Source organism: Polyodon spathula, chromosome 7 (genome assembly GCF_017654505.1).
Source record: "Polyodon spathula isolate WHYD16114869_AA chromosome 7, ASM1765450v1, whole genome shotgun sequence".
NCBI lineage: Eukaryota > Metazoa > Chordata > Actinopteri > Acipenseriformes > Polyodontidae > Polyodon > Polyodon spathula.
The window spans coordinates 33,230,272-33,249,930 of record NC_054540.1 but is presented as its reverse complement, the minus strand read 5'-3'; the positions used below and the strand labels follow the sequence as shown (position 1 = coordinate 33,249,930).

At 40.9% G+C, this 19,659-nt stretch overlaps 1 protein-coding gene across 1 annotated transcript in view; it reads right to left on the bottom strand.

Annotated features, from left to right (window-relative positions):
* Nucleotides 1–883: 883 nt before the first annotated feature.
* The window catches only part of LOC121318558 (receptor-type tyrosine-protein phosphatase O-like), a 52,674-nt gene continuing 33,898 nt past the window's right edge, over nucleotides 884–19,659 (bottom strand). Inside the window, exons 14-27 of the mRNA XM_041255353.1 lie at nucleotides 17,646–17,775; nucleotides 16,775–16,895; nucleotides 15,499–15,567; nucleotides 12,582–12,665; nucleotides 11,575–11,610; nucleotides 9,848–9,929; nucleotides 8,839–8,929; nucleotides 7,438–7,514; nucleotides 6,697–6,831; nucleotides 6,075–6,197; nucleotides 4,303–4,457; nucleotides 3,497–3,632; nucleotides 2,682–2,803; nucleotides 884–1,008 (exon numbers count right to left, since the gene is read on the bottom strand). Of these exons, the coding sequence (XP_041111287.1) occupies nucleotides 2,699–2,803; nucleotides 3,497–3,632; nucleotides 4,303–4,457; nucleotides 6,075–6,197; nucleotides 6,697–6,831; nucleotides 7,438–7,514; nucleotides 8,839–8,929; nucleotides 9,848–9,929; nucleotides 11,575–11,610; nucleotides 12,582–12,665; nucleotides 15,499–15,567; nucleotides 16,775–16,895; nucleotides 17,646–17,775 (1,344 nt within the window). The 3' untranslated portion in view covers nucleotides 884–1,008; nucleotides 2,682–2,698. The remainder of the gene's footprint in view (nucleotides 1,009–2,681; nucleotides 2,804–3,496; nucleotides 3,633–4,302; nucleotides 4,458–6,074; nucleotides 6,198–6,696; nucleotides 6,832–7,437; nucleotides 7,515–8,838; nucleotides 8,930–9,847; nucleotides 9,930–11,574; nucleotides 11,611–12,581; nucleotides 12,666–15,498; nucleotides 15,568–16,774; nucleotides 16,896–17,645; nucleotides 17,776–19,659) is intronic.

Below are 19,659 nucleotides of genomic sequence, written 5' to 3'. Positions count from 1 at the left end.
TAAATTAAATTTCATTTTCCAGTCTGTGAAAGTGTTTATTATTTCATACCCAATCTGTTTGGAAAGGGTGCAAAAAAAAAACAAAAAAAAACCCACATTATAGTCAACATGTGTCTAAATGTACACACACACACAAACAGTGCAACGTATGACATTGAAAACTAGCACAGGTACACAGTGCAGTAAGGTTACACACACTGGCTCCCTCACCCAGGGTCTGTGACCGCAGTCTCCGCACTCCAGTTCACAGGCTAACGAGATCACGCTCGTTCAGCTGGTGACAGTAGAAGGGCTAGCTCTGTTATAGGCAGTGCAGACAATGGGTATTAATACTGTAGAACGAGCAAGGTTCAGTTTGCCATTCAGTTTGTTATATTTACTGTACCGTACAGTGGGAATACTAATGCTACTGTAGCTTATGCAATTCGAAGCAACGTGAGACAGTGTTAGTTTTCTTTTTTTCTTTTTTTTTTACAAATCCTATTACAAAAATTGAAACTACTTTGTTTTTTAACTTAATCCTGAGATTTAAAAAAAACTAATGGTGTTTACTGTATCCACAATGGAGTAACTCATCGTTCAGCAATATTACAGCACATCACACTAAACGCTACCCCCAGTTTCACGAGGGTGGGTCAAATGCTCCTTGCACTTCCCTCCCCCCTCCCTGCCCCACAGAAAAGCGTTGTGGTCCCCAATCCCAGAATGCCAGGCGGTCTCCAATGGTAGCTGTTGTTTTGATGTTCCCGGTGTTGGTGTCCTCTCTCCTTGTTTGGTCCAGTACAGTGTTGTCCCAGATGGAGTAGCCCTCCATAGACAATACAGATACTTTAAGGCAAAGTTCCTCGCGAATGTTTCTACCATTTCAAAACACAAAACGTCCTGTTTCTTTTGTTTGTTTTGTTTTCTTGGTTGTTTTTTGGTATCAATGGCAGGAAAAGTCTTTCCTGGCAGAAAGCAAGCACTAAAGCCTGAAGCAAGGGAAGGAGGTAAGTGGACTGTCTTTACCTGGTGAGACAGAGAGAGAGAGAATAGAGATAATGAGTTACTATCCCCACACAACACAAGGAAACATTTAAAAAGCAGCTTCGAATGACATTCTTAGTTCTTTTTACTTAACTGTTGTTTTATTTATTACCAGTGGTATAGTCCTAAATCTGAAGGTACCGGAATGCCACAAAACAACAATTACTATACAAATTTACATTTTATTTGCACACGGAATTCTAGTAACATATAAATGGTAAGTATTTCCACAAAGTGTCTTTCTCCATCTTGTCAGAATGCTTTATTTAGGTGTCTGTGTGTCTGTTGCTTTGTTTGTGTTTGGGTCCGCTGTCGTAGTTGATGCACTGTTGCTGTCCTCCAGCATTTTTAGCCACCTTAAATAAGTAGTTTGTAATAAAAGAAGTTCCTAATGCTCTTTTCATTGCATCAAGAGGACTACTGAATCAGACAGTGTGGGAGATGTGAGTTATATTACTTAGCTTGCCTATTATGTGCGTTCCTACACCAACTACACCACTGGTTACAGCAAGACCAGCACTCACTTCACATCTTTTAAAAAAAGATGACTATATCTTTATTTAAATTATTTTTTAAAAATAGTAGACACGCAAGCAGATGTGTTGCGGCTAGATGCCTTCCTCAGTGTGTATTCAAACAGAGTTAATTACAATTTTATAGAATTAATTGGTGAATATTACAACTGGGTAATGGGTTTGTTTTTAGAGGGAAAGAGTCACCAATCGATAAAATAACATACACAACTGTTTTTTCAATAGATTCTTTTACAATTCATGATTTTATCCGACAATACAATTACAAAAATGGAACCAATGAAAGTTCCTTATTTAGATCTGGAGATTCAGCTCCGATCACCACGCCTCCTTGGATTCTAAACCAATTCAATAGCAACGAATCCAAGGGAGCAGATACCAGATCTCCAATTAGGTTAAACTTCTCCCTACTGCATTCGTTTTATTGCAGTTACTGCCATGGTTTTACAATTTCTGATCAGCGAGTTCCGCTGCTAGTAAATTATATTTTCTATTTTTATATTGTTTTCAAATTGCAGTCCAGTCTATGAGCCAAGATTTGAAAGGTCTTTAGTTTTTTAGTTTCTCTGTTCCTCTGATATAAAAAGGTGTAGCAAGCTATATAAAGGGTTGAAAGTGGTTGCATCACCCTTGTGTGGAACTTGAACAATTTCTGTTTCAACAACATAAAGTCCTGATATTATCATAGTTACAACGGCAACATGGACCTTAGAGAAAACTGGGGTGTAGCGATTCATAGTGTATTGAAGAATCCTGATGCTTTCTTTACAGGATATATCGTATAATAGAGGTATGTATTGTTTGTATCATGACACAAGACCAAAAGCACAGCACAGCTCCTTGTTATTACACATCACACTGTACAAGTGGCCAATTAAGGCAATCCCATGTATCATGATTCATACTGTATGGGAACCTGCATGTCGTGAGATTAGCGTATCGCTACACCACTAATAGAAAACACACTCTGAGTATTACCAAGCACTTCTATGTGTTGGCTAAAGGACTCACAGTATCCCATTTAGTATGAGAGTGTGACTCCCTGAACAGCGAGGTTTCTCTAGGCATGCACCCTGGCTGAATGCATATGTTTTGTTAGTCTGTGTGCTGCACTGTACTCACACTGTGCAAGTCTGCAGTTAGGACTTGCTGGTGTTCTCGTAGATGATTTCTCCAGCGCTGTGGATCTGTTTCCTCTTCCTCCACATCAGCTTTACACACTGGTGAATAAATACATACTGCTCCTGGAGAGAGAGAGGGAGAGCGGGGAGTGCTGGGGTCTTAAATCCACACTTTATAGTTTTATTTATTGTATTTATTTTTAATCCTGTAATGCCCATTTCTATATCCCACATGATACAATGCTTAACCACCCGTCTCGGGCCACCACCGTGTATAATAAAACAGTAAAACACAGACACTTGCAGAAAAATTATCGTTCACCATGTGTTTTTTACAACTAGTTTTTTTAACCTGTAATTTACTCCTCTTGCCACAAATGTCGATATAGCCTCCACAGTAAACCACGTAATAAGAAATCATTAAACAATCATCTCATTACATTAACCAATTGAATTGATCATTCAGTTGCTACAAAGTAAGTATTAGCAGATTAATAAACAGAACACTGTAGGTGGCTTCTGACATTTATTTAACCCTTACATCACTGTGAATATGTAAACAGGATTTTAAAAGGAAGTTTTTTTCAATATTATTTCAGAGAACTCATAAGTGTAAATACATTATTACCAGAACACTTTTACACAAATCATTGTGAAGGTAATTTTATAAGGACCTGCTCACAGCTGCACAGTGCTCACCAAAAACAGTATTCATGATAGCGGAAACACAGCTGCAGAGTGCCCTCTACTGGGCACTTCCATTTCCTTCAAGGCCACCTCCCCTCTCGACCCCCAACCCCCGACCTGGCTCTGTACCTCTGTCTGCACCATGGACAGCCTGTGGGATCGCATCTCTGCCACCAGCCCCAGAATGTCCACAAAGTCGTGCTCCCGTATGTGCTGCAGCAAGCGATCTAAGGCTATGAAGGTCCCAGTTCTTCCCACACCAGCACTGAGAAAACCAAACACACCCCAGCTTAGCAGTGGGAAATGCGTTCATCCTGCCACCACCACTTCCTGTGCAACAGGGTTTAGGATCCCCCCTGAAACCACCTTCACAAAGGAAGCGTCCGGTGGTTTTAATACCTGTCGCACAGGGAGTGAATCTACAGCACCGGTGGAGATTAAATAGACTTAACCTGATTCAAAATGAAAATCCAGAAAACTTCTACAGAAGAAACGTAAATTACGAAAAAATGTAATTGTGACAAATTACAACATCAAAAGAACACTGACTATACTCCAGATCCTACAGGATAAAGTAGACATTGCCTAAACACTGTCAAGTTAAGAATATCTCAGTATGTATTTTGTCTATTCACTTTTATACATAATTTAGAACTGAACAGTTTCTTTTTTTTCAGACCAAAGTGTCTGTAAAGTGACCTAATTAGAAAAAGCTGGAGTACCACAAATAAAAATTATGTAAATGTTCTTATTTTTGCAAGGCAGTGTACAAAACAGGGTTTAAAAATGTACTGACAACTTGGATCTGGTCATCCAAATTGTCAGTTTCCTCCTCGCGACATTTGATATTTTAAGAAGAAACTGTTTGAACAACTGCTTAATTCCTTATGTAGCTTTAAGGGGTTAATCCCAGCGCAGTGTCCCCCCGCCCTTACCTGCAGTGCACCAGGACAGGTCCTTTCCTCCTGGCAGCCTGCTGCCTGACGATCTGTACAAACTGTAGGATGCTTTCGGCTGCGTTGACGGTGGGCACACCGTGGTCTGGCCAGGAGGTGTAGTTCAGATGCAGGACGTCCTGAATCTCATCCGCCTGGAACACAAGCAGAGCATGGTTAGGAGGGTGAGGAGGGGGTTCACCCACAGAAACAGCTCCCAGAAGAGAAGGGGGTTCACGCACATAGAGATGCAGCTCCCAGGTGAGGAGGGGGTTCACACACATAGAGAAGCAGCTCCCAGGAGAGGAGGGAGAGGAGAGGGTTCACACACATTGAGAAGCGGCTCCCAGGAGAGGAGGGAGAGGAGGGGGTTCACACACATTGAGAAGCAGCTCCCAGGAGAGGAGGGAGAGAAGAGGGTTCACACACATTGAGAAGCAGCTCCCAGGAGAGGAGGGAGAGGAGAGGGTTCACACACATTGAGAAGCAGCTCCCAGGAGAGGTGGGGGAGGAGGGGGTTCAGACACATTGAGAAGCAGCTCCCAGGAGAGGAGAGGGTTCATACACATTGAGAAGCAGCTCCCAGGAAAGGAGGGAGAAGAGGGGGTTCACACACATTGAGAAGCAGCTCCCAGGAGAGGGGTTCACGCACAGAGAAGCAGAGAGGAGAGAGAGAGGGATAGGAGGGTGAGGAGGGGAGGAAGGGGGAAGAGGATGAGGAAGGAGATGAGGGGGAGGAGGGAGAGAAGACAGCTTAAACAACTCAGCAGAACATAGCTACAGCTGGGTTAAAATGAAGAAGTAATCTGGTTCATAAAGAAATCAAGTTTATACCACGGGTGGCCAACCCTGGTCCCAGAGCCACAATCCTGCAGGTTTTCTGGGTATCTTTAAATCATCAATAAATCATTCAAAATGTGAGTGTTGACCAATTTTCAATGAATATAATTGAGAACTCATGTGGAACGAAAACCAAGACGACCCTGCGGCTCTCCAGGACCAAGGTTGGCACACCTGGATTATATATTCCACTGTGAGCGGTCCCTTATAACAGTTTACTAACTACAGTATTCTTGCATGACATTTTTGCAGTTTTCCCCAATGCTTTTCCCACGGTTATACTCTGCATTTACCATAGCTTTCCCTGGATTGCCATGTTAATTAATGTGCTTTACCATACCTTGCTATTCTTTATAACAGGTGTGGCCAAAGTCGGCTCTTCCACTCCTGGTCTTTGTTCCAACCCTGTTCTGAATCATTTAATTGAACCAAATAAACCCATCCAGACCCTGCAGTAGTTCATTATCTCATTTTACCTGGAGTGGAATATCTCATTAAACCTGGAGTGGAATAGCCCTCCAGGACTGGGATTGACACCCCTGCTTTATGTTCTTATTACACCTTGCTATGCTTTTACAATGGTAAACTTTTATAAGGGCTGTGAAGGTCATTTTTACAAGGCTTTGGGTATTAAGGTAAAACTATACAGTAAGAAACTGAAGCTGAAAGCATCTGAGGTTGTATTTTAGGTACACTGAAGAAGGCACCAGCTGACAAGTTTGTCTGCATGACTAAGCTTCTTGTAGTTTTTACCTTAGTAATCCGATTGAGAGTTTTGAAGTTAGGATTGTTTTGGTGTTAAATGTAATCCCAATCTGTTCAATGCCTGTTTCTCCTGTGCTCATCCTCCTCCTCACAGATATCTAAACAAGCCCAGCTGTATGATTACATTGATGCCAGAGTCAGTGCAGTGACAATGTATCCACACTTACGTAGCTCAGTCTAAAGTTGCGAATGGCCCACTCCGTCACTTCCTTCTCGGACGTCATCTCCACGGTGACATCTCCGTACGCAACAGGCTCTTCGGTGAAAGGCCAGTAATGGTCACATTTTACCTGCAATGACAAGATGAGCTTTATCATGTAGGAAAATCCATTCATATTTATATGCAATGCATCCACACTGCTTTTCAAGCCAAGCAGCTCCCTGGTGTAGGAGCTCTGCGTGTGACTGGTGAGGTGCTGTGACTCACTCTCCTGGTGTAGGAGCTCTGCGTGTGACTGGTGAGGTGCTGTGACTCGCTCTCCTGGTGTAGGAGAGCTCTGCGTGTGACTGGTGAGGTGCTGTGACTCGCTCTCCTGGTGTAGGAGAGCTCTGCGTGTGACTGGTGAGGTGCTGTGACTCGCTCTCCTGGTGTAGGAGAGCTCTGCGTGTGACTGGTGAGGTGCTGTGACTCGCTCTCCTGGTGTAGGAGAGCTCTGCGTGTGACTGGTGAGGTGCTGTGACTCGCTCTCCTGGTGTAGGAGAGCTCTGCGTGTGACTGGTGAGGTGCTGTGACTCGCTCTCCTGGTGTAGGAGAGCTCTGCGTGTGACTGGTGAGGTGCTGTGACTCACTCGCCGCCGCTCGCTGCACTGGGTCAGCATGACCACCATGTGACACTTCTGCTGAAGGACCATCTTCCAGAAGTCGTTCCTGGTCTCAGGCAGGGGCCCCTGGGTGGCGATATACTCCTGAGGAGACCGGTACCCCTGGAGGAGCAAAACAGAGTCACAAACTCACCTGCAAACCAGCAACACAAAATATGAGAACACGAGCAGACACACATTCCCACGCAGCTCCTCCTTTACTCTTTACCGTGGAACCCTTGTCTCAGTCGCATGTGGTTAATGTATCCAGCATTTAACGGTTGCTTAGATGTAAATGTTAATAAACATCCACAACCCCACATTCTAATACTCTCAATAAAAGTATAATTTAACTAAATTACATCACAACAGGATTCATCTGGCCAGCCCCTCAAATCTCAATAGTAGTGAATACATTGTCCAATCCCTAGTTAATCTATTTCTGATTATTAAAAGATATACACCCACATCACCAATATCTATTGACTCTGTTGCACTGACTTATCCGTCTAGATAATTAAAAGTAGTTCAGAAGCAAATACCGAGATTATCATTGGGCGTAAAAGCTGGGTTTGAAAACAGTAGGAGTTAATGTTATTCAGGAACAGTAAATAAACTAGCAGGGATCTTTTTGGATGTGCATCTGTTTGAATTAAATTGAGCCCTGAATCCTGCCGCTGCTTGCTGGTGCATCTCTGAGCACACACAGGGAAGCGCCGCCTGGCTTACAGGAATGTAATTGGCGTTGATGTAATCGGAGCCTTCGTCATTGTGCATGGAAATCAATTTCACACGGCTGAAGTCATCTGCAAATAAACAGAAAGAGGCACACCGGCAGAGGTCACTTTCCCATCCACAACATGCACCATGAGCACAATTGAATATATGTTCCCACCGTCACTGCAATAAACACATCAATGCCATAAAGACTGAAGCACAAGAGATGCCTAGATACGCGGCCTGTCTGTCTACAGACTCTGTATTGCTACTTGTGAACTTAGATGTGGAGGACCTTCAACCTTTAAGGGGTATTTATGGGCAGGTATTAAATAAAGCTATTCATTAATGTGTTGATTTCTAAACAAGGAAAGCTGTCCTTCCCTCATCTTTACAATTAAGTACCACTTAACAGCGATTAACTTCCACAAATTTCTCTCTCATCCGGGGTGCTGACATTTTTAATGACGTAAAGACTGCAAACTGACAACACAAATATTTTCATTGTCATCAGTTTACAACCTCGATATTTTTAGTAAAAATGTCAGCTCTCCGGATAGAGGAAAGTTTGCATACAATAGGCTTTTAAAACAAGTTAATTGCCATTGATTGGTACTCGGTTGTAAAGGTGAGAGAAGGACAGCCTATATTCTTATGAAATCAGTAGATTAATAAATTTAATTATTTAACAGCTGCTGATTAAAAGCAACAACAAGTATGAGTACGAGCATCAGAACGCCCCTAATGTTTACAGTACAGAAGAATTTTTGCTTTAATTTTCATTTACAGCTATGGCGAAAAGTTTTGCATCACCCTATGGAATTAACTAATTTTGCTTCATAAAGGTCAATGAAACTTATGAATAGTGTCACATTACCATATTGAATTACATACTGCTTTGTAGTTTTCCTATATACTTAACAAAATGTGACATTTTGAAATACTGTACTACTATTACGGCTTTTGCAATTTCATTTTGTGGTTTTCTTTGATTACATGATATTAAATAAAATATCTATCTTTTTAAAATTATGTCTCAAACCTAAAATTGTAGGTAATGCAAAACGTTTGGCCACAGCTGTATAGTGTATCTTAAAGGGATGATTTGTATCTTCCTAATATTTAATGTCTTCCTTGTATAATATCCTATTAGGTTTGTTCTGTACGATTCTCTGTTGTTGTTTCTGCAAACCGCCTCATCTATGGTGGCTTCAGAGCACAGCACCATTCTAATATGCTTCCCCAGCTCCCTTCGCAGCTTAAGGAGTCTTTTCAGAAGCACAACAATGGAACACTCTAATAGAATATCAACAGGTAAGAAATTGAATATTGTAGAAATGAAAACTGTGTAAAGTTCCCTTTCATGTTATGACAGAAACAGCCCCGGCTCTTAGCAACAGTTCTGGGACTCACAAGGCAGGATGTTGGTGTATCGGTTCTTGGCTCTGTTTACAGGCAGGTCTGCAGCTTCGTGTGGGAGATCCAAGCCCACATGCTTCAGGTCCTGAAAAGAAAACCAGATCCTGTCAGACAATGAAAGCTCTTTCGACACTCTGCTGTTTGTTTCTGTTGGGTGGCTGCCTCTAATCAAGTTGAGAGTGGATTTCATTCTCGTGCACTCTTTGCTGTGTCGGGTCGGGTCTATCATACAAAGAGTGCAGGAGAAAGCACACTCTCAGCTTGATCAGAGGCAGCCACAGAATACTTTAACATATTAGAAGTCATTAAATCTACATAAAAACAGATGAAACAATTATATTAATGTACTGTATGTTTCTATAGAACCTGCTGTGGTTGAAATGTTTCAAATGCTCTGTCATTGTCATTCCAAGTGTGAGATCTATATTCTCAGAGACATTATAAGAGTAGCTGCTGCTGATAGGTTTCAATGGGGGCATAACTTATAATGGAAGTGAATTTCCTGCCATTATAATTTCACCACCAAACTGCAAACTGTTTCTTTTGTTTGTTTGTTTTAAGAGATGTTAGATTATGTTTAATTTCCTAAATGTTTCAACGTCAGCATTAAACAAGTTAAAACGTTACTTTTGTGTGACCATGAGATAAGTGCTGCTACTTTTTTTTTTTTTACAATGCTCTACAACACTAATTTGGATGAGGCTAAATGTGTACAACATTTATGAGTATATGGAAAATACTAAATATTGATTCAGTGACCTAAAGCTGAAGGAACACAAAGCCACTTTGTGGCTTGGAACTTGGTTTCAGGAGACTGGGTTTCAGGTCACTGCATGGCACACCAGGGGAGACTTGGGGTTGCCTCAAACCTCAAAGTTGCCTCAAACTAGGTCTCCTAGAACCAGGTTTCAAGCCACTGTTCTGAAAAAGTGGCTTTGTGTTCCCTGAGCTTCACACTGTGCCTACTGTATCAACACTACAGCTGACCTCAAATCAGCCTCACCTCAAACTGCAGAGAGAACTTGTAACCAGAGTCTCTGTTCATGTCTTTCATGTAGGTGTCAAAGTCATCTAACTGGACCGGGCTGGAAGAAAGGCAGGAAGGAAGCACTCGGTTTTATTGTGATATTCATTCAGACCTTGAGCTCAGGTAGACATACGTTTCCTTAGACATGTTCATCAGTGTAATGCGTTCTGCTGTTTTGTGAATTCGTAGGGGTACCGTGCCCCAAAACCCCATTTCCATATTCTGTAGTAAAACTTTGACATGTCATGCAGTTATTGCTTATTGATTTGTGCACTTGCCATCGTCTGGATTTCGATTTGTCTGTTAGTTTTTCAAATCTCTGCACTTGCCGCAGTCTGCCTTTTAGAGTCATGAGACAGAGGGCCATTGTCACATACTTTGACTGAATATTACAGTTTGTTATAACTAGCTGCTATAGTTTGTTACAATATCATACATTTTACCATTTGTGGTTATGTGTTCCTTTTCTCTCTTATACGTGAGATCAACATCGTGTTATAAAGGAGCACGGAATAAATGCGGGTAACTAGATCTGCATGGATTTACAGGGCTTAATTCAAAATGAATGACTTCCGAACTCAGTGGAAGTGCAGAAGATATTCAGGTGTTATTCCTGTGGTGTTCAGCCGGAATTCATTAGAGATTTGAAATGCCATTATTTTAAAGTGTTACCCACATATCACCCAAGTGTATGCATCAGCCAAAGCGTCTCTGTATTAATAAGAGCCAGTAAAACAAAAGGAAACTTGATCCAAAGTGTCAGGTAACTAGATGGCGCTGGCTCTTCTATTATAAAGTGTCAGGTCACTAGATGGCGCTGGCTCGTCTGTTACAAAGTGTCAGGTCACTAGATGGCGCTGGCTCGTCTATTACAAAGTGTCAGGACACTAGATGGCGCTGGCACGTCTGTTACAAAGTGTCAGGTCACTAGATGGCGCTGGCTCGTCTGTTACAAAGTGTCAGGTCACTAGATGGCGCTGGCTCGTCTATTACAAAGTGTCAGGACACTAGATGGTACTGGCTCTTGCTTCTATAAAGGCATTCTAGCCAAGGTTATAGAAACAGAAAGTTCTTATAAAATCCATGGCATTAAGAACACTCAGAACGGCTGGAAACAGCATACAAACAAGTTGTTTTTTAACTTGGGTTTCCAACAGTAACATGAAAACTGATCAATAAAAATAAATACAATACTCAAATAAAATGAAAAATATAATACTGAAGAATTAGCATGAGGGACTTGCCAAAACCTTTGTCTTTCTGTATTGGAATCCACCCTATCACTGAGATTCTGCAGACACTGCTAAACTACTTCTGGAATCATCCCTTTACAGTGCCTGCATCACAAACGATCATGCATTTGCAAGACTTACCTTTTTTTCCCCTATTAAAAGCAAAACCTAGCAAGTGTAGTAAAGCACAGTGAAAGCAAGGTCAGAGAAGAATGATAGAAAACCATGGGGAGCCATGGCATACGATTAGTACTGTATTTTCTATCGATCTCAATCTCTATACATTTGCTTTCTATTACTGTCTATATAACTTGTCAACAATAACTGTAGAAATGTATGGAGCACTACATCCTGTTCTGGATTTCTAAAACCATCTATACAAATCTATAGGTTTTCAATCTAGAATTTTCACCCGCGCCCCCCCGCCCCCCCATCTCAAACCCATGATTTGAAACATAATAAAATGCTTACTTTGTTAGCTTCCTCTTCTTCAAAGCTGTTTTGCGCCTTTAAAATAATAATACAATTATTATTATTATAATACATTTGTCCATAAATGCGTTTCAGAAACAAAACAATACACAGAGCCCACACTAGCTGCATATGAAATAAAAAGAGGATATACATTTTATATTAAAATGGCATCTCTGCAATACAGTACAGTTGTACACAGATAGGCTGGAACCCGCAATATTGTAGACCTTAGAGGCCAATACAATACATGTTGATTTCGATTCAATAGGGAATTGGACATAGCTCATTGTATTACCTCTTCCTAATTCCTGTTTTTAATGGGTTTAAAATGCAAGTATATAAAATATTTCAAACTTCTGAAGGTTTATTCGTTCAAATGATAACAAAATAGCCTGATTTTTCTTATTTCTGTGTGAGAAATATGGGAAAATATTTCCCATTGTTTACAATTTGAAAGGTTGACTGGCTTGACAAAACAATTTCTGGAAAAGTCAATTGACACTGTAGCATTGCACTTGAAACCTGGCGAAAAATTTATGGATTTTACTGTATATATATATAAGATAATATATATATATATATATATATATATATATATATATACACACACATACATAGTAGGATTTTTACTGGCACTAAGGCAGCTGATTCCACTGCTGCCAGTAGCTGCACAAAACACATTCTTAATATGACCACCTGTTTCACTTTCTCTAAACTTAAAGTCAATAAAATACAAGTATTCTTCTTTCTTTTCTGATGGTGTTAAACTCCTGGCAGCAGACTTTTTGCAGTTTCTTACTGGCAGTAGAATTTGCACTGGTAATAGGAAACCCCAGAAAGGCTGCTGCCAGGATATATTCTGCTGGTCTTAATATATACATATCCTACAGTTTATTCTTTAACCCTAAAATTAGAACCATGAAATCCACTCTCCCTCCGTGTGTTAGTGAGTTAAGACAGTCATGTAAGCATGTTTCACACGGCAGTTTAAGTGCGATACTCACCAGGGATTAATATAAAAAGCCATGAGATAGTCAGTCCAAAGGCATGACGGCAAGAGGGTGAGGAAGGCAAAAATGCTCCTGCGCCTGGAAAATGAATTGTACACGGGGACAGACAGACAAAACAGTGTGCTCCGTTAGGAAGTGCGAGGAGGTGGCAGAGAAAAGACAACATCCATGTGCTTTAGGGGTGGGGTTAGTCTTTCATTAGCAGTTAACACAAGACGTAGGAATAGGAATATACGAACATGTCCTATCGTGCAGTTTGGGCGAGAGGACCGCAAAGTGAAGCTTAAATGATTACTGAAACTATTAAAATCTCAGTAGCGCTACATTTAAAAAAAACTAAAACTTAACACATTCAACACTGTACTCAACTGTACTCATGAACTAACATGCTGTTGTTTTAACCCTCATAAAGTGACATGGTGCTTTAGTATGAGTAATTATGTGGATCTAGTGACTTGATTTTTATTTCCTTTTAGGTAGTTGTCAGGCACCCACCCTGTTACACTATGCAAAGTATAATTCTAGTCCAGAAAACTGGTTGAATTTCCTAAATTGTTTTAGGTTTAGACCCCAAGCGTAATGTATTGGCGGGCCCAACCTTCTTGCGTGAATATCTCAGGCATCTTAACAGCTAGCTTCCTGGCTTGTTTGAAAGTACAGAATTAGAGCTTAACAATGAGACATCTCATTTCCAATGAACAGACGTTCCTAAGCGAAACTACAGCAAACCAAAACTAAGGCTTGAGTCAGCTCCTAAGTTTCGTTTGTTGCTTATTACTTGGTCACGTGAACAGATAGCATTCCAGTTTCAACGTAATTTAAAAGCGCAGACTGTGCACTTTCCATTGATGCGAGGCATGCCCGTATGCGTACTTCCTACCACCCCTCATTCAGTGCTCCAGTGCTGTGACGCGCAGCAAATTGGTAGGTGTGTTCAAGTGCCTGTAACTGAAGAACGGAAAGAGCTAGGAACACAGTCAATATTCCAAATGAAAAAGGCTTGCCTCTTTCCAATGATATCTCACGTGCCTAGATGACATGTTCCTAAAATAAACTACAGCGCCCAGAAAACAGTGGTGCCTTCACTTGCTAGGAGGCAGCTGTGTGCCTTATCGATTTTGCATAGCATAAACAACACATTATAGCAAACGACAGCTAGAAGTAAAGGAAAAGCAAAATAAAGTGTTCATATACACATTTGCATTCATTCATTCATTCATTTGCTCCAGTTGTTAGTTTTATGTTGTTTTATTCCTGGGGTCCATTTGGACCCCAGGCTACCAGGAAAGTCTGTTTTCCAACGTATCCTTATGAGGGTTAAACTTTACAACCGTGCTGTACGTTCTTTGCATGAGATGACATGGACACACTGGAGGAGAAGATGTACTGGCAGACTGACAAATCCTGTCTGGTGGATTTCTCATACGTGACGTATAATAATAAAAATCACAAAAATAATATATAAAATATATACAGTCTGTGCCGCCTAATCACGTACTGATAATTGGGATTGCTGCTTAAATGGGATACAACTCTGGGAGACCGTTCTTCCCAATGCTATTGATGTCGTTTAATTGGGATACAGTATTTTCAAATGATGAATAGAGACCGCTTTTCAGAGCAAGACAGGTTCGCGTAGCACAATGCAGTGAGTACGTGATTACACTGTGACTTGCGTAAATCACGTTAAACTCCTGAAGGAGCTGGAGTATCCTGTGGTTTCTCAGGCTGCTGTTGCAAAGAAAGTTGGGGTGTCAACATCGCAGGCGCGATTAATTTTGCTTAGGAACAGAAAAACATTGGACGTGTATTTTAAATTATGTATAACATTTAATAATAATGCAATGTGATTTCATTCTTTTTTTTTCATTAACAATCCAAAAAGTGTGAACAAGGTCGTCTCAACTGCCTCTCGTTTAATTACGACAGCCGCTTATTCAGGATATTTCTCCTTCTCCCGAGGCGTCTCGATAAAGTGGCGTGGACTGTATTACTAGTATTCCATTTCTTATCCCGTCAACATCTGATTGTGCGATGTGTGTTCTGTATGGCGTTCTATGGCTGTTTGGATCATGACTTGCCATGCTTACTAACTATTCCAACAAAATGTTTACTTTTACTACCTGCTTCTGAAAAGACTCCTAAAAGCTGAACTCAGGGTTTCAAACAAAATGACATGATACGGCAGCTAGAAAATTAAAGGCGGCTTCGATGTTTCACAAACAGACTGGAAATCGCCGTGAATTGGTCTTACATAACAAATATGGTAATAATTGTTTTTTTTGTTATTTTTTTTTGCTGAGAAAGGCAGCTTTTTCGACTCTACAGGTCACTGAAATGATAGACAGGGCAGTGGATGTCAGTTTCATTCAGTGGAGGCTGAGCTGAGCTGGGCTGCTCAGGTTCACAAAGTAAAGCCATTATGAGGCTGGGTTTATTGCTGCATATTCCAATCCTATGTCAATAAGTGGGGCAATCAATTCCACTGTCAAATAACATCCTGTAAACAGCATATGAGAAAGTGCTGTAAAGCCCATAAGTAAGGCAAAGTGCACTGCAGCCTGTGCAACACTGATCTGCATCCCACAATCAGCCCTGCGGACTCTCTTCAGAAGCATGTTTTTGTATGAATAGTTAGTAAGCACACCACAAAAGGATCTAAGCAGAAACAATAGAGAATCATAAACAGCATACATAATAAAACACAAAACATTAAAAGTACATTGCATGTTAAATCAGGTGAATCGTGCATTAGCCTCAAGACGAATATTTTGAACAGTTTTGAGATGCAAATGATTCCCAGTCTGGCAGTATAAAACAGGATAAGAAGTGAGATATTGAGAAGACATGCTGCTCTAAAGTGAGCACCTCCAGCCATAGCATTGCGCGTCAGAGCAGGCAAGGCACCTACCAGTTATAGGGCAGCTTCCCACCCCTCTCCAAGGAAGCAAAGTTAACAAATGTCCCGGCACCACATTCCCTGAAACACAAAAAACAACAGGGCAGGTTAAGCTCAGGTGTAGAAGACAGACAACAGAAAGGAAACGACAACACTAAAATTATACTGGAATACGTCAAAGTAAAGACACTTCAGAATAGTCCTGATACCTGCTTCACAGAAATCAAACCCTTTACCGAGGATACATGGACTTGAATAGTCCTTTTACTAGACTGTCTCTCCTTGTGTGCCAGTGATGAGAGGTCTCAAAAATTAGAGCGAGTAGTAGGTTGAGACTGTGTCTAAACTAGACTCGTTTCCACTGCCTGTCCCCAGATACAGCTGAGCTGGCCTGTCTGGGTGAGGTGTAGCTGGAGTGTTTCCACTGAAGCTCCGCTATACCTCAGACAGCACAGTTTCGTATCTCATACCCAATGGAGCCACACTGTGCGGTGTGGAAGTACGGCATTGAAAGGCGTGTGCTAAAGAGACAAACTGCTTTGAACAATGGCGGCTGTGTTGAAAACAAACCAGACAAAGTTGTTGCTTCGTGGGAGCAGAAGAAATTCCAGCTCTACTCAACATTTGGGTGGAACACCACATTCAAGAGTAGCTGTCAGGCCCAGTTAGAAATTTAAAAGCCTTTGACAAAAACATGGAAGATCTGCAGCAGCAGGGAACAGATAAAGCTTTGTATCATCTTATAGAATTAATAAATGGTGCTTCCTAAAGTTAAATGAAACCTGCTGAATAACGTTACATTAGCATATTGAATTACATGCCGCTTGGTAATTTGCCGTATACTTAAAGAAAAAAATTATTGAAAAATGTGACATTTCGAAATCTAACATGAAATACTGTGCTACAATTACGAACACAATTATGTTCATGTAGTTTTTTTTTTTTTTTTTTTTTTTTATTCTTCTGTCTCAATCCTAAAATTCTAGGCGATGCAAAACTTTTGGCCATTGCTGTAGAGTTGAGATTGTATGTACAGTATGCTCTATTCATTGATAAGTTCTTAATCCAAATTGCAATTCATATAATTTAAAATTAACCAATGTTTTTGTTTTTCTTATTCTTTTATTGATTTGAATTGTAATTTAAATAATTTAGGTCAGATTCATTTTTACTAAAAATGTTCGAGGAAGGGGGGGGTACCCTGAACCCCCCAAACCACAGGGATAGTCAGGACCAACATTCTGGTTGATGACACTTGGGAGCTGTGCCAGCCTCTGGATTCACTCACCTGCCCATCTGCATGTGTTTCTTCCTGAGCACCAGGAGGAGGAGCAGGAGCAGGCCGAGGAGCAGGATGCTGAGGACAGCCAGCGCAGAGATCACCAACACATTGGGGTTCATCTCAGGCACTGCAAAACAACAAGAGGAACTCTGGACAATCTGCACTGCATAACAACAAGAGTGACCATGCCTTTTGAGGTACCTGAGGAAGCTGACTGCAGGGAAGCCATGAGCAGGGGAGGATAGCTGCCCGTCCTCCCATCCCCCGTTAGACAAAACCAACAAGCAAGTGGGCTGGGGAGGAGGAGGTGAACTCTGGCGCACAGCGGGGATGTGGATTGAGGTAAGATATAAATCCCTTCCATGCTGATCACTGGATGTATTGTTTCTCAAAGCATAAATAAGAAACTAGCTATTCGAGTCATGATTTAGTCTGGTATTGGGAAAGCCTATAATATGCTTGATGTTTACAAGATTTGATCGATGGTCAAACTGAGCTCCCTGCCATAGCCAACGCATTGCTTAATTAATGGCAACAGATACAGACATCTTTTTCAATGTCACTGTTGAAATGATGTTGTGTATTGAGACAGTATTGGGGCTCTGCACTGCAGTAGAGAGTGGAGTGGCATATATAGCGGGCAGTGTTGTTGCTGTGTGATACACCTGCTGTTACAGATTCTGTCCTGTCAGTGAGATACGATTAAAATCTCTAAAACCATGAGTGCAGACTAGTCTGGCTCTTTTGCACAGTGGTTGAGACGCTCACTCGCTCTCTTGCGGTGTGTTGGGTCGTTGGTTTGAACCCGGCCTCCGCTCTGTTGCACATACCCAGTGTGGAGACCCTTATGTAAGAGGGGTCTCTCTGTTACACATACCCAGTGTGGAGACCCTGATGTAGGCAGGCTCGCTGGGAGTGCTGTGGCTGAAGCTGGTCACACTGCAGTTATAGGCTGTTGAGGGGAGCAGGCTGGAGACGGTAACCATATGAGAGTTCACACTCAGCTGCTGTTAACAAGAGAAAGAGACCAGCATGAGGAGAGGGGGGGGGGGGTGGATTTAAACAGAAGCTTCATAGGGGCATGAAATAGAACTTTCACAAAAAAGTTCAAAGCACCCCTGTTGATTGACTAGAGCTCTCAGAGCCATTCCACTCCAGGTTTAACAGATAAAATAATTAATTACTTCAGGTTCTGGAACAAAGACCAGGACTGGAAGGACCAACTTTGGGCAGGCCTGTATTAACTAAGCTCTGCTCTAGGGGCACCAGGTGAGGTTAGACATGATTCTGAGAGCTCTACTGAACAAGAGAGAAGGACAGGCGTGAAAGTGGCTTCCATTTGCATATTTTTGAAGATAATGGAGGGGTGCAAGGAGTGCATTGGAGTGTGCTTTGCACCGATGCGTGGCTATATCGGAGAATGACAATACTCTTTAAATCGTTGCTGTTGTTTCGCTTTGAGACGACTTAAAACGTCATCTGAAACATTATTCCAACATTAAAGCCATGAAATGTGCAATCATACTGGGCTGCAGTCGCTACGTACTGTGATATGAAAATGAGGAACAAAAAAGGCTTCAAAATCCATGTGCAATGGCATATTATAAATTAGAGTTTCTGCAACTACAAGTCAAACCCGCTTCACATCCCTCCTGTGAACTGAACATTGGAATGTGCCGAATGCCAGATTAGAATGGAAGCCAACATGTGCAAGCTCCTGATAACATCCCTGTGGTTATTATCACACTGTGCTTAATAATAATTCACATGTATCAGTCATACAGATGGTTTTCATTTCATTAGGAGGTTTCCAGGTAACTAAGTCGCTGTACAGTATTGAAATATTTAGAATCCAGTAACACTTTACATTGTGTCTCTAATTACTGTGTATTTACATAGTAGTTACTTAAATATATGTGTACTTACAATGTTATTATGCATAGTTACCATGTACTTAATGTGTACACTTTTTGGCACGATATAACCCTAATCCCTTTCTGATACAACTGTGTACTTACATATATCACACAAAAAATTTACACATTAAGTACTATGCACATGAAGTGTAATGATGTGTAAGTACGCATGTATTTACTAAGCAACCACTATGTAAATACAAAGTAATTAGAGATACTTAATGTAAAGCGTTACCCAAAATATAAAGTACTGCAGCACAATATAGCATGCAGAAAACTTATAGATCTCTATTGTTTTTACATGCAATGTGTTGCACATGCACAGTGTAACAGAGGGTATACTGAAAAACAATGTTAACAATGGACACGACTGTAATCAATGCAAAACCGAGTCCGAGTTCCACAGCAAAATATGTTTATTTGTTGTGTCAATTCCTCTGTGTTTTTACCCATTAAGTGCCATTGTTTTCATTTGAGGACAGGTTACTTTGTAATTTTTTGGAGCACTTTTAACTGGCATCTATCTGTAATTTTATTTTTCTGTTTATTATATTGTTATGATGTTTGCTCTAATGTTGTTAACTGCAAAAGCCAAGTCTAAATGTAACTGTTCATTCTGCAAATATAGCCCTTCAGATGCTTTTATGACGGATCAATATAAAATAAGAAACTGAATCCTAAAAATGATGCATTTCTTGGTGTTTTCCTGCCCACAGTGATGATAAAGATCCATTTTCTATGTTGAGCTTCATAACTGGTGTGACATTTCAATGCTCCGATTATGGGAACATGTCTAACTGGACTGCCCTCAAAACAGGATGCAGCAGTTTGTAGCCAAGGATTTACTTTTGTTTTTTTTTTTTTTTTTTACCATAAAGAAATATTGATTTAGAATGTATCAAATTACACAAATACAGCTTGAGTTGTGATTTTTTCAAACAAAAGTGAATTTGGTATGTAATGGGTTGATGCTTG